The sequence below is a fragment of the Rhamphochromis sp. 'chilingali' genome, assembly GCF_963969265.1.
Source record: "Rhamphochromis sp. 'chilingali' genome assembly, chromosome: 22".
Taxonomy (NCBI): domain Eukaryota; kingdom Metazoa; phylum Chordata; class Actinopteri; order Cichliformes; family Cichlidae; genus Rhamphochromis; species Rhamphochromis sp. 'chilingali'.
In genome coordinates, this window is record NC_137950.1 from 5984545 (window position 1) to 5999884 (window position 15340).

The 15340-nt window shown below is 41.6% G+C and overlaps 2 protein-coding genes across 3 annotated transcripts; one reads left to right on the forward strand and one right to left on the reverse strand.

The window, feature by feature from the left end:
* Positions 1 to 1545: 1545 nt before the first annotated feature.
* On the forward strand, positions 1546 to 9538 carry wbp2 (WW domain binding protein 2). Its single transcript, XM_080872476.1, has 8 exons — positions 1546 to 1760; positions 2823 to 2931; positions 3352 to 3487; positions 3806 to 3898; positions 3986 to 4132; positions 4217 to 4339; positions 5412 to 5488; positions 8328 to 9538. Exons 1-8 carry the CDS (start codon positions 1702 to 1704, stop codon positions 8373 to 8375), a joined length of 792 nt encoding a protein of 263 aa, XP_080728602.1. The 5' UTR covers positions 1546 to 1701; the 3' UTR covers positions 8376 to 9538.
* Positions 9539 to 9627: 89 nt separating this feature from the next.
* Positions 9628 to 15218, reverse strand: trim65 (tripartite motif containing 65). 2 transcript variants are annotated; one of them, XM_080872474.1, is made up of 8 exons: positions 15058 to 15169; positions 14260 to 14711; positions 14037 to 14132; positions 13679 to 13909; positions 12582 to 12750; positions 12401 to 12490; positions 12083 to 12300; positions 9628 to 11702 (listed from the first exon to the last, which is right to left on the reverse strand). In XM_080872474.1, exons 1-8 carry the CDS (start codon positions 15110 to 15112, stop codon positions 11394 to 11396), a joined length of 1620 nt encoding a protein of 539 aa, XP_080728600.1. In that variant the 5' UTR covers positions 15113 to 15169; the 3' UTR covers positions 9628 to 11393. The 2 variants fall into 2 exon arrangements, with proteins under 2 accessions (XP_080728600.1, XP_080728601.1); XM_080872475.1 differs by having other exon boundaries at positions 9629 to 11702; positions 15092 to 15218.
* Positions 15219 to 15340: the final 122 nt, after the last annotated feature.

Sequence of the window (15340 nt, forward strand, 5' to 3'; positions counted from 1 at the left end):
AATTGCAACTAATGTTAAAAAGAAACCTTATTTCTAACACTATCAATCACAAAGACATCACATTCTATACAAAACCATATCTCAGTCTTTACTTTAAGGTACCCTTTCTTAAACTGTTTCAGTAATTGCTTTCACTATATTATATATTCTCTATTTTCAACTGGCTACATCGTTTTTAAATTAGCTAGATTAAAAAAGCAAGTTTAGCTTATAGCTAACTAGCTAAATTTTGCATTCTACACACCGGTTAAGGTGACAGTATATCAAGTTTTACAGTGCATCTGATGACTTTTTTCAATGAAATCTCAAAATCTTTGGTTTATAAAATGTTCAATCAAATAAAATTCTTAAGGACTTTTGCTTTTATTAGACTAATAATATAGAAGCAATATACAAATCTATTAGCATGTGTGCAGCATATTAAAAAACACAGCTAATGAATATTTGGGAATTTTAGTTGAAAATTATTTGAATTAAACAAATAATTTATGTTGATGTTGAGGTGATGGAGTTCTTATAATTATTCAGAATTCTTATACAATCATTTTAGAGTAAATTTCAATCATCAGCCAGGTGTTTCCACACAGCTGCTTGTGTAGGCATTGAGAGTTTACCTCTATGGTAGCACTGAAGTGATATGAGCTGCAATCCAGGTATGACATGTTCCATGATGGCATCCTAGAGCTTCATGTGATAGCAGTAAACTTTGACAGTAAGGGTAGTTACATCACCTCCCGTGTATTAGCACATTGGAGTGAAAAGTGACATTTGACCCATCTGTTTCATTTAACAACTTTGTATAATCTATTATCTGTTCCTTGTTTTTCTGGCTCATATAATAGCTTTGTGCATGGAATTTAGAGGGTCAGACATAGATGTCAACTATTGTTAGCCAACACACACCACTTGTTGCATCTTTTACAAGGATGTGGGTGCTTCTGACTAACCTGACCACTCACCTTCTCCTGACTCATTCTGTTACATAATGTAAGAGGCATTTCAATACTTGATATATAAATCATCGTGCCATATTTGTACTACAAATAGAATTTTTGACTTACTTCTGTTTGTCAATGCCTGTGACTCACTTGAAATAAATTGTCTGTCCCTTAAACAGGTAAGGCTGACCCTGCCTTGACGGTAATAATACTAATTAAGTAAGAATACATTTCTATTTAAGCTAACTGGTACATCAGCCAGACTCATGATGTAAAGAAGTCTTTCATTCTTTTTTAATTAATTGATATTATTATTATTTACATCTAACTGTACTACTAACTATAGAGGCGTAGTTAGCCACATTAAAAGTCTTACGTATATGATGATTTTCTAGCATTATTACTATTATTAGAAGCTATATTGCAATTGGTAGAACCTTGTAGAGCTCGTGTCGGTCATTTAAACGTCATTCAGTCATAGACATTTGATCGTAAATTTATTAAAGAAATATTTAAAATCAGACTGAATGTTTTGAAAGGCTTAGGGCAAACCGACTTTTTAAAGGGGCGTGACGTCACGCGGTGGGCGTTTCACACGTATGGCGGAAGGGCAGGTGCGGCAACCTCAGCTGGCTCTGTATCACAACAACCGTTATCCGCGCGGAGGGAAGTCACCGAGGATCCAGAGAGGCCTTTGGATACGTTTTTCTGACTGAATAAAACAGTATCTAATCTTTTCCAGACAATCTGGAGGGCCGTCGACATGACTCTGAATCAGAATCACTCGGAGTCCGGTGGTGTCATCATCAACAACAGTGAAAGGTAACGTCAGTTAGCAGCTGTTAGCTAGCCGTTACAGTTAACCAGCCACGGATAAGTTATACCCGCTCTTTGGGACGAGCGTCACACCAGACTCATTCAAAAATAATGTGGCTCTGACATGTCATGGAGATAGTTTACATATCAGTAGCACTGCAAATGCAACATTATTATTCGGTTAATACACAGACACACCTGCCACACAGTAAACGCTGCACTGAATTTCTAACTTTTAGCATTTGGTAGCTTATTTTTTTTAAACAAACATATGTGTAAAAGCTTTTGTCGAACACCGTGAAATAATAATTTTGCTTTCATTTTTAACTACAGTATCATTTTTTTTCTTTTTACAAAGAGCCTTTTATATGATATAGTGCGAATTGAAGAGTTGCTCCTAATCGATGCAAAATAAACCTCTGAATGCTTCACGACTAGCATGGCTATGTTAATTATTTCAACGTCATTTTTTCTAATCTAATATTCGCGTCGCATCTTACAGAACCGGGTCCCGGACTCTTAGCCGAAATATGGCCCTTCAGTCTGTTATATCATCACCGCAGACTAGGATTACATAAATGTTTAGTGGTTTTTAAATGTTGTAATAAGTCTAATGTATCGAGGATAAAACGTTATTTCGCCTCATTGCAGGAATAGCTGAGCATATATTGCAATGCAATAGCTGCATAGCCTTCAGTCTGCGCTCTGGCCTGGCCTCTGTGCTAAAGTATTTGTTTTGTTTATTAGCATGAGTCAAAAATAATGGCCAGCTTCTTCTAGAACATGCTGCAGTGTAATGATAAACCCATTAGAGCTAACCCGGAACCTGTAGTAAACTCTGTCACTAGATGGCATGTTAATCCTCTGCCTATAGTACTTTGTACTAAAGGCAATGGACGGTTGCACAATAACCCAATGATCTCATTTTAAGCTTTTAAGATGAAAGTAGGTCAAATGCTTATACAAACATTACAGATTTTCTTTTTGATGCACACAAAAAATGTTGGAAAGAATTCTGGTTCCTACAATCAGCTGGTTCCAGCGTCTCCTTTCTCTTTTTGGATCTAGTGTGCTGATGAACCATGACAATGTGGAGCTTGTTTTTTGTGACACGGAAAGGCTGCCCGAAGCCTTCAGAAAGAGCAAGAAGGGCAGCATCTACCTGACTCCATACAGGGTGAGTGACAACACCACCAAGTCTTCCTCTTTGTTTAGCCGAAGCCTTGTGCTGGCATAATGGTGCCACAATTCACATCACGTACTAGCAGAGCAGAAGAGCAGAACTCCATCATTCTAATTACTATCATTTAAGGTTAGTTTGGGAGTAGCTAATACAGGGGTGGGCAATCTCAGCCCACGAGGGCCGGTGTCCCTGCAGGTTTTAGATGTGTCCTCGAACCAACACAGCAGATTTAAATGGCTAAATTAGCTCCTCAACATGTCCTGAAGTTCTCCAGAGGCCTGGTAACGAACTAATCATGTGATTCAGGTGTGTTGTCCCAAGGTGAGATCTAAAACCTGCAGGGACACCGGCCCTCGTGGACTGAGATTGCCCACCCCTGAGCTAATATGATGCTGTTTCTTCTTTTAATCCCAGGTGATCTTCGTGGCTAAAGGGCGGGATGCGCTGCAGTCTTTTATGATGCCTTTCTACCTGATGAAGGGCTGTGAGATCAAACAGCCTGTCCTGGGAGCCAATTACATCAAGGGCACAGTCAATGCAGAGCCTGGAGGTAGGTGTACTTTTTCCCCGTTATGCTGTAATGGAACACGCAGCATCTTGTGTCTCTAAGCCAGGGCTGCCCAATCCCAGTCCTCGAGAGCTACTATCCTGCAGCTTTTAGATGCATCCCTACTCCAACACAGCTGAATCAAATGAATGGCTTGTTATCAGGCCTTTGCCAAACACGATGGCATGCTGAAGAGGTAATCAAACCATTTGATTCAGCTGTGTTGGAGTAGGGATGCATCTAAAAGCTGCAGGACGGTAGCTCTCGAGGACCGGGATTGGGCACCCCTGCTCTAAGCCCTCTCTTGAATCTCTCTTGGAGGCGGTTGGGAGGGCAGTGCTACTTTCAAGCTCATCTTTGCTGTTGGAGGAGCCATAGAGTTTGGCCAGTACATGTTGCAGGTTGCAGCTCAGGGTATGTTAACAAAGCAGAACACATGAAATAGTACAGTTCCTGATATTTCATGGACTTATTAATCGATTTACTGCCTCACATTTTCAGCATCCAGAGGTCAGCCTGTAACTGCTGGCTTTGGTGGATGCCCCTACATGGCTAATGGGGCCTACGCTTACCCACCTCCACCTGCTAATGGAATGTACCCAGCAGGACCTCCACCCGGCTACTCCTACCCTAACCCTCCTCCTCCAGGTGCTTTTCAGAATTGTCGTCAGCTTAGATCCACATCTTGTGAAAGTGAAAACTAAACTGCAACTCTCTGTTCTCGGACTCCAGATGGATTCTACGCCACTCCTCCAGCATTTGATGCCTCTGCAGCATACATACCTCCACCTCCTTATTCTGCTCCTCTGGGTCAGCAGCCACCACATGATCCAGACCTCCCCTCCTCGGCAGCAGGTGAAAATCTCCGGTAGAGAAGCTCTGACTTCAGCTACAGCCTAAATAAAAACATCATGCTATTAGGAAAAAAGGGATGTTGAGTTTCTGCACGCGTTCATCACTCTTTTATACTTTAACATTTACATATCATGTTGGAACAGATCTGCTCACACAGGTCTTGTTAGAAAAGAATAGAATGCCTTTGTCATTTCATAAATGTACAAACATTATATGTGAGTACAGAATCTCCAAAAATTGTTTCTGTTCATCTGGACGTTGCGTTTTTCAGTGGGAGAAATGTTTCTCCTACTGAAAAACGCAACGTCCAGATGAACAGAATCAACTTTTGGAGATTTACTTACCTGGATGATTGAGCATGCAACAAGATGTGAGTACAGAACATATACAAAAGGAGAGCTTTACCAAGACCCAGTATAATGTTAATGAAATGTCTTTCATTATATTTTTGCTTTTTCCTGCCACACCAAGTGAAATATCTGCTGTAAAAAAATCATTTGTCTTTAGTATATATTTAGTGGTATATAGATTGTGGACCTTGATTGTTTTAAAAAATATTCTCCTTTATTGAATGATTACAGGTAAATTTTAAATTGAAAACTAAGAAAAGTAATTTGTTTGGAAAGTGTGGATAGTTTTTTTTTTTTTTCTTTTTTTTTCTCAAGATATTTGAAGCGATGCATACAGTACATTATTGGAAGTACTTTGTGTTGTTTGGGCCTGGATACATAAAGCAGTAGGAAGGGCAACATGTTGCCTGCTTTCTAACAATGAATGCACTGCACTGATATCACATGAGCTTAATTCAGCATCACAGAGATGTTGTACTAAGGAATTTAAGGTTAAAGATAAGCTAATGTCAGATCTCCAAAATATTTAAAACACTTTGCGCTGGAAAAATGCTATCTGCAAGTCATGGAGATTTTAAACTGCCGTTTTTTTTTCTCTCTCAATGCAAAGGCCGTCGTACCTGCAGCGCGTTTAGCACCTCTCATCTCATATGTCCCGGGGGTTATTAGTAAGACCCATGTTTAATTAATGAACCCCTCCTTTGTCTCACTCGCTTTCCCAGCGGAGGCCAAAGCCGCTGAAGCAGCAGCGAGTGCCAGCTGTGCCACACTGCCCCCTACACATGTGTACCTGCCGCAGGTGAGCTGCCCTTCATGTTTCTGCTTTACAAGTTTTTTTTAAAATGAGAATGTAAATCTTGTCGAAGATTTTCTTTCAGTGGCTGTGAGACAGTGTTTGAATTTCCATGTCTCTTTGAATTGAGCTGTATTTCCTTTCCATTTGTCATCTGTTTGTTTGTAGTCATTGCTAGTATTGCTATACTAACAGTGACTGCAGATCCAAAATAAACTCATTTGGTGTGTAATTTGAAAAGTGCTGGCCTTTTTGTATACAGAGGAGTGTATTTTAGCGCAGTGTATTTGCATGATTTTTAAACGTATTGCTAAATTTAAGCTGGGGCATCAAGTCAGATTAATTTACCAGTGTAGAAAAAAAGTCATTTTATTTTGGTGTTGGGAATTTGTGATTTTCCTTTACAACCATTTCTAAGGTTTACAGAGAAAGAAGCAAAAAAGAGAAAATATCCAGTGAGCAGTTCTGTGGGTGAAAATTCCTTGTTTTGGGATGTGGTGGAATGTGAGATTCATATCATTAATGCGCAGACAGCAGATCTCCACCAACTGTGTGATGCTACAGTCCTGATCAAAGTTTAAGACCACTTGGAAAATCATATTTTGCATGGTTGGATCTTAACAAGGTTCCAAGTAGAGCTTCAACGTGCAACAAGAAGGGCAATCTACTGTCTGGACAACAGCTCCAGAGAGGAGATGCCCTTCATGCAGCCGTCTTCACCACTTTGGAGAAATGTGTAATTTGTTTCAGCGCTACGGTTAATGTACAACACTGAAATGTAGCAATGTAGTTGACAGATATCAGCCTTAAAATGCCATTTAACGATGAATAACCAATATATTATCACATCAAATTTTTTTTCAGTGGGAAAGAAATCAGGTCAGATATTTTCCATGGGTAACATTTCGTGTTATCCCCTGACACAAACCATAATAAAAGCAAAATAATCAGCACAGGCATTGGCCATCAGCCATTAACATCAGAAACATCCCTACCTGCATCATTCTGCAGAAGGTCAGCCAGTCTTTACAGGGAGTGCAGAATTATTAGGCAAATGAGTATTTTGTCCACATCATCCTCTTCATGCATGTTGTCTTACTCCAAGCTGTATAGGCTCGAAAGCCTACTACCAATTAAGCATATTAGGTGATGTGCATCTCTGTAATGAGAAGGGGTGTGGTCTAATGACATCAACACCCTATATCAGGTGTGCATAATTATTAGGCAACGTCCTTTCCTTTGGCAAAATGGGTCAAAAGAAGGACTTGACGGGCTCAGAAAAGTCAAAAATAGTGAGATATCTTGCAGAGGGATGCAGCAGTCTCAAAATTGCAAAGCTTCTGAAGCGTGATCATCGAACAATCAAGCGTTTCATTCAAAATAGTCAACAGGGTCGCAAGAAGCGTGTGGAAAAACCAAGGCGCAAAATAACTGCCCATGAACTGAGAAAAGTCAAGAGTGCAGCTGCCAAGATGCCACTTGCCACCAGTTTGGCCATATTTCAGAGCTGCAACATCACTGGAGTGCCCAAAAGCACAAGGTGTGCAATACTCAGAGACATGGCCAAGGTAAGAAAGGCTGAAAGACGACCACCACTGAACAAGACACACAAGCTGAAACGTCAAGACTGGGCCAAGAAATATCTCAAGACTGGTTTTTCTAAGGTTTTATGGACTGATGAAATGAGAGTGAGTCTTGATGGGCCAGATGGATGGGCCCGTGGCTGGATTGGTAAAGGGCAGAGAGCTCCAGTCCGACTCAGACGCCAGCAAGGTGGAGGTGGAGTACTGGTTTGGGCTGGTATCATCAAAGATGAGCTTGTGGGGCCTTTTCGGGTTGAGGATGGAGTCAAGCTCAACTCCCAGTCCTACTGCAAGTTTCTGGAAGACACCTTCTTCAAGCAGTGGTACAGGAAGAAGTCTGCATCCTTCAAGAAAAACATGATTTTCATGCAGGACAATGCTCCATCACACGCGTCCAAGTACTCCACAGCGTGGCTGGCAAGAAAGGGTATAAAAGAAGAAAAACTAATGACATGGCCTCCTTGTTCACCTGATCTGAACCCCATTGAGAACCTGTGGTCCATCATCAAATGTGAGATTTACAAGGAGGGAAAACAGTACACCTCTCTGAACAGTGTCTGGGAGGCTGTGGTTGCTGCTGCACGCAATGTTGATGGTGAACAGATCAAAACACTGACAGAATCCATGGATGGCAGGCTTTTGAGTGTCCTTGCAAAGAAAGGTGGCTATATTGGTCGCTGATTTGTTTTTGTTTTGTTTTTGAATGTCAGAAATGTATATTTGTGAATGTGGAGATGTTATATTGGTTTCACTGGTAAAAATAAATCATTGAAATGGGTATATATTTGTTTTTTGTTAAGTTGCCTAATAATTATGCACAGTAATAGTCACCTGCACACACAGATATCCCCCTAAAATAGCTAAAACTAAAAACTACTTCCAAAAACATTCAGCTTTGATATTAATGAGTTTTTTGGGTTCATTGAGAACATGGTTGTTGTTCAATAATAAAATTATTCCTCAAAAATACAACTTGCCTAATAATTCTGCACTCCCTGTATTTATTTTGTCTCTACTTTGCTGTGAGACAGTCACTGATGCTAGCAGCTATGCAGAAACCACATCAGTGGATGACCTGGTTAAGGTGTTACAGCAAGTGGAAGTCACTGATAAAACCACGTTTTATGGGGTTAAAAGCCAGTTGTTTGCCACAGCTTCAGTCTGTGAATGGCAGTAATCCAAGACCACTGTGTGTTCCTACTCTTCTGTTTACATGGCACCATCTTTCACATGCTCAAAACAAAACTCTCCTCTCTTTCCAGGACAAGCCTCCTCCCTACTCTCCTCCAGAAGACAAGAAGAACCAATAGACCTGCTTAATGTCTCCCTCATTCCTCTTTGTCCTCTATCTTCCATCCTGCTGGATCTCATTATTTCTCTTACATTAACCGGACAGTAGGAGGGCCAGTATGTTCTTTTTCCCCCCCCCAAGATAATCAATTTTTTTCATCCTAATCTCCTTCCAGCTCATCTCCATTTTGATCTAACCTTAAAGTCATCCAATTGCTTTCCCGCCTCAGCCTGCATTCCTTGTAACGACTCATATATTGTAATCAGCTTCATTCTCTTCAAATGCACCTTTACGTGATGTAAAGTAGCAAAGAAGTAGTGTTGGTAGCAATTTCTGAGGAAGAACAGATTGTTCAGGCCAAAGTGTTTGGAGTGGTTTTGAGGGCTTTTTGATTAAAACCTTGTAACCTGATGAGCTATTTTAGTATTTCTTGCCTTGGAAGCCTCCCCAGAATCGTGCAGCAACCTTAACTTCAGCTGTGCTCATGATGTCCTGTGACTGTCTATAAAACTAGACTCAGATAAATGATAGTAAATACTTTGCTAACCTGTCCAGAGGCGAAATGAACGCAGTATTTTATTTTTCTATTATTTGTGTGTACAGGCTTTTAATATGTAGACTTAAAAATAACATTATTTTATCAAGAACACTAACCTAAAGAAGAACTAGCTTTTTTAACGAGCGGGTCGCAGGGTGGCCCTACCTGCTTTGACGCGTTTTGGCCGACGAGCGGACCACAAAGATTAGAGCGGCGTTGAGCCACAGCAGCCAATCCCTGATCCTGGATTAGAGCAGGGGAGAGGACGGCTGGGCTTTTGGAGGGACCGACTGCCAGGAGGGATTATCTTTATAATGTTGCAAGAGCAAAGCAGTCACCCAATGATGTCACTCCCTATTTTATTACGCTTCCAGACGTTAGAGAAGACGCACGGTCAGACTCACCATCAGCCTGCTTTCATCTTCACTGCATTTTTAACATTGTATACACAAACAGAACCATCAGTGAACTCTTCTGTTTCTGTGGTCGTGATTATTACTCTTCAGTTTGAGGTCCAATCTGAGTATCTCATCTTCTATTCTTCCTTCCTCTGCGGTCTCCAATCTATATACTGTATCTGTGGCACATCTGCGGCTGATTCTTTGCACTTTTAGAATGCTATGCATCGGGTTCCTGTATGCTCCGTCATGGCTGTGTGTAAAATAAAAATAAAGCTCTGTATTTAATTCAAACTAATTTATTGAATAATTAACAACTCGAGTAAGAAAACAAGGCATGAGCTCAACTGATGCATGTATGCATTGGACTGGATTTTAATAAAGAATTCAGAGTGTCTGTCTTTATTTCAGCAGAGTATTGCTATCATAAGTTTTAATAGTCCACAGTATAGTGCATTAGCAGTTCTGACAAACATACGCAACAGTCAGCAGGAAGAGTGACAGAAAGTTTTCCCCCAATCATTAGGCCAAAACAGCCAAATGTGCTTTTCCTCAGCTGTTCCTTATCTTCAGGAAACTTGTGCAAATCCACAGCAGTAACCCACTTTAAATGTGCTAAAAGTTCTCAGCTAAGCTAAGATTTGTAAACCCTCATAATCTAAAAATCATCTGCCCCAAAATATGCACACACCAGCACAATACATCAGATTCCAGCTCAGCACCGTCAACCGTCGGCACCATTTGTTTGTGCAGTCAAGATCAGATCGCAACGTGATAACGCAGCCTTCGATTTTCAGTTGTGTTCTCAGTAGTAGCGCTACAGCCTGCAACATTTTTCTTTCACCTACAGTAGCTCACATACTTCCGTAGAATGAGCTCAGCATACATGTGAATATTATCAGAAAACACAATGAGGTTTGGACATGTATGAGTACAATATTTACCCTAAACATCTGAGCCTTGAAATTTTTTTCCCAAGCATCCCTTTACATTTGCTGTTTTCATTTGTATGTGGACATATGCTCTGGCACAGGCGGATATTCATCAGTTTCCATCTGATACAATTCACTCTGTGTGATGAACATAAAGCTACAAAAGTGGGCCCATTATGCTTTTCTGTCGGTTTGTGTCTTGGTAACCCCGACCTCAAGTTTCCTGAAAATATGAATGAGATAACTTCCGAGTGAAGTCACTGAAGATATTCAAATTGATACAATAGGTGAATCTACTAATATGATGCTTTAATTGAACTTTAAAAATAAAGTCAGGACAGTATCGAATTTCACCTTTGCTAAAAAGAATCATAAATTTCCCTTAGAGTCAATTCATGTTTTTCAAATGGAATGAGTGTAACAGGTCCTCGCCAACCTATAGGAAACTTCTCATGTAGCCTGAAGTGCATTTCTTTAGGGCAGAATCAAAAATACTCAAATCTGACATGTGTAAGACCGTGTGTTCAAGTTGTCCTCCTGTGCTGGCACAGAAACAACACAGTATTACTGATGCATTCACCTCCACCTCAGTAGGTATCTTTTCACTAATCACACAGCATATATTGTAATGCTATTTTGGAAAAAAGAACATTTGTTTCAACAAGGGTGTGTGCCCTAATTAAAGACATAATCCAGCATGTATGCAGAGTTCAGTGTCTCATGAGGAGACACTTGTTTCTAAGCTTTAGGTAATGAAAGCTCAAAAGTGTGACCCACTGAAATGTAACTGTTTTTTTCCTACCTGAAATAGGACACATGAACATTATTTATCACATGTTAAAAAAAATGAATTAGTGTGAACTAAAACTGCAAATCGTTTTAAAAGCCCCTTACGTATGCATATAAACGGTTTCCTTAGCAACATTGTGGTAAGTGACAATGCAAAACCAAATGGCAAACATGTTAGAGGAAAGAAAATCCCAGTAAGTCAGTTCTTCTACTAAAAACAATGCAGGAAGGCAGTCGTCCCAGAAGAGAAAAGTGAATTTAAAAGAAGCTCCTAGATTGTTTGGAGGCGGGGGGAGGGGGTTCTTTATGTCAAGTCAGATTGTGGCCATGATTCATAGTATTCCTAGAATTCCACTTGTTCCCCTCTTCTACAAGTCCGCTCATGAAGAGCAGAGGGTGATGCTGACCCCCTCTCCTATCCAGCAGGCGGGAAACAGCTCCTGGGTGAAGGCACAGTGGAAGGCGTGCAGCCTTGTCTGGCCGGCTCCGTAGTAGGTAAGCGTACCCGCCTCGTAGTCCAGCAGCATGCCGATGCGGCTGTGATGGGAGTTGCCGGGGATGGTCTCCCGCCGGCCGTTGTGCCAGGCGCTGAGCTGGTGCTCGTCCAGTTGCAGGCTCCAGGACAGTTCATTCATTCCCACCATGCATCTCTTGCCCTTTTCCTTCCTGGGGATGCTCTCGTAGGTTACCTGGGGAGGAAGATGCGCAGAACAAGTGAAACATTAGCATCCTGTGGTCATTTCTCTGGGAACAATGAATCCCTGTATAACACATAAGGAAAATCTGTTGAAACATTCTCGACTGATCAGACAGAGTGGATCTACTATTGAGCAGGTTCATGTAACATGTGTGGGTCACAAGTTAGGTTCCTGAGCTTGTTACATGCCGATTTCCACCTGTTGTGGACTGAATACGTGCAGCTACAATCTGCATGGAATCATTAGTTCTGATGACCTCTACATACATATCAACGATTTATTCGGCAGGACCTAGAATGTTCCCGTTAGCGACCCTCTACAAAGCAATGTGTCACAAAGCCACAGCCTACACAGCATTATGATATCCTTACCCCGAGGTAGGCCCAAGGCTTGGACACCTCCAGTTCCCAGTAGTGCTGTCCGTGTTTGAATCCCTGAAAGCACAGCACCTGCCAGGTGTGATCAAAGCGGGCTTCATGAGCGGGGACAGCGCGTGGCCCTGATGTCAAGTGCTCAGCCCTGCGGTTCTCCTGGGAAAGAACTAGATGCCCATTGGCTGTCCGTGGGTCAAAAGTCAGAGAGCATCGGTCTGTAAGAAGGAAGAAAATGAATCAGGCAGATTAAAGCTGGAACAGTGATCTAGAAAAGTTTTAGAGGTCCTTAGTTATAAAATGTCTCTTAGAACTCACAAGCACTGAGGCCCTCCTTCCCAACAGGGTGGCACGGAGCAGCGGGGCTGGGAACCACAGCGAGTACTGGCCTCTTGTCCTGAGGAGAACCTGGAAACCAAAGACAATGCATGAGAACACATGAGGACCGTCTGAAGGCGGATCGAGCTAACATGCTTCATCTTTCCTAGTGACAGGTCACCTTCTCTGTCATGACCCACAGCGGTGGTCACAGCTTTCTCCAGGTCCTCAGACACCAGCTTAGACACTCGGGAGAGGATGTCGGTGACGCCGTTTAATCGATCCTGCAGGGTCGAAGTCACATCTGTGGAAATATCCTTGAAGCGCGGGACTTCTACGTGCGATGATTCCTGTGAAGAAGCGGGTTTCAGGCAGTGCTTTAACGAATAGGCAAAAGTTTCAATGTCTGATTAATTACTTTGGTTTGACCTTACAGCTGAAACAGTGAGTTTAAGCTGCTTCTGCAATTGTTAAATGAAATAAAAACTCAATTCTAATGACAATTCAAAATCACCTGCCATTCATTACATTATGACATGTGTCTGGATCCTCTACAGTGTGCTCCTAGAATTTGTGGTTAATAGGTTTCAGGCATCGTTTCTGTTAAACGGTGTAATTATTGCCCTAGCTGGCTCAAATAATGCCTCTACTTGTCTGGCCCACACACTGTCGATATGTAAAAGACGCCATTGTGATGTTTCCCACTGGTCAGGAAAGCATTGCTGTGAAGCTGAGAGTTGGAATATTTTCTCAGTGCCTTTCAAACCAGACAGATCGAGCGCAAAGGGGAGACTATAACTTACAAAATAAGTATCATGCTGCATTCACTGGCCTGGAACTAAAATCTGACAAAATAAACTTATGTGGAAAGTTCTTAATGAGATAACAAATAAAGTAAACATTAATTTTCCAAGATGTCTCTTGTGACACTCAATGTTCTTTTTACGTGGCTCATAGGAAAGGCGTGACAAGGCCTGGGCCGCAACTCTGATAAACTTTGTAGTCGAAAGAAGCGAAACACTGAGGTTTTCTGTGATTGAGCAGATACCAGCCTCGTGTTGTTTAATTAAGCCCACATTTCGTTATTTAAAAAAAATGCTTGTGCAGCCATCCAGCAGTAGGAAGCTTGCTGAAAGCTCTACGCATCCACTTGTGCATGTTACATGAAACAGCAACCTGCACATACTTACCTTTGTAAACTACTGGGACTATAAAATGAACCAAAATAAAAAACCAGATCCTCCCCTTCCCAAATGTGTAAAGGCAAGGGATACAAACCCTGATGAGGTCAGTATCAGGGAGGTCATGTAGTGCCGCAATTTGGTCTTGGCGCTCTCTGAGCAGGCGGGATTGCTCGCTGAGTTCGGTTAGCCGCGCCTCTGCCTCCGCGAGGGCTGCCTGCTTTTCCACCTCAATAAAAAGCACTGTTGCCTCCTGCTTCTCGGACAGGATTTTCATCAGGTTAGAAAACTTGGCGTTCACCCAGGCTGACGTCTGCTCAAGAGTTACCTGTTAATTTAAAATATGCTGTGTAAAATAGTTGCTTGGGTTCATTTGGGCACACGCTTTCGATTTCTTTTATACTTAAAAGCCTCCTTTTGCGAAGCATTTACAAAGGCTTAAAGTGAGAGTTTACCTTAGCTTGATTGATATTCTCAGTCAAGTCATTTATACTTTTCTGCGTCTCTTCAAGCAGTTTCCCCACGTCTGTATTCTTCCTTTCCAGCAGCAGCTGTAATGAAAACATATCAAGTCAAGAAAAAAATCATTTATTCTTTCACAGTCATACAAATATGTGATAATCATCATCTATAATCCACTCCCAGTTTTAAATCTGCAGAGGCTTTGTGTTTGTATACCTCTTGAGTTTCCCTTTCTTCCTCCAATATGACCCTTTCGTGGTTCATGCACTCTGACTTTTCACATTCGTTGCACACAGACCTTTTGTCCTGCCTGCAGTAATAAACCAAAGGCTTTTTATGGCGCTCGCACAGCAGCATGGCTCTGGCCCCTTCACCTCCTCTCACCAGAGCATCCCTACATGAGGGGCCAGCGCTGTTTGCAGTCTCTGCCAGGACCGACAAGGACACATTACGCCTCAAGACAGGTCTAATTTTGAACTCCTCATTGCAGATGGGGCACTGAGGGCCAATGTCAGACTGGCTCTTAATGTCCCAGTGCTTGCTGATGCAGCTTTTACAGAAGGTGTGACCGCAGGGGATGGTTACAGGATACCGGAAGAACTCCAGGCAAATGGAACAGTTTAGGTTTGCATTCTGAGACTCCATCTCTGAAGACATGGCAGACATCTCTGTAGAGGGAAACAAAAAAGGCTGAGGTTAACCATAATATGACACCTTTCGAGACAAACAACTTCATTTCGTTTTTTTAAAGAAAACAATTTTATTTTTGGGCAGGAAAATATTCTTTATGAACTGGCTTAACATTTATAGGGAAAAATAACAGGCGAGCAGGAAGGCAGCAGTCCCAGATTCTAATGTCAGCTACCACACAAGTGAACGGAAAAGCTAATGTTAGCCAGCGTTAGCATGCTTTCAAGTCATTCAACGTTAGCGCGGACTGTTACAAACAAATACTCGTCAACATATTAAAATGGTCAAAAGATATCTTAAAACAGAGCACCATTACACACTCACCAGCAAGATGCTGTACCAAAAAAATAATTCTTACCACGTAAACAGATAGATTCATGCAGAACACTGTATGAATATCGCTAGATGAAGCGTTCCGGATGACGTATGACGCAAAAAGGGACGCCTTCACGTGCTTTCGAGAAACCAATGAAATTAAAAAAAGACCCATATATTTTGTATTTTGTATGCTATGAGACAAACTGTAACACTGTTCCGCTGTGAAGTTGCGAGGGCAATACTACTTAATTTATGTCAATCGTTTGCTTTATTTTGCTTTAATTAATGT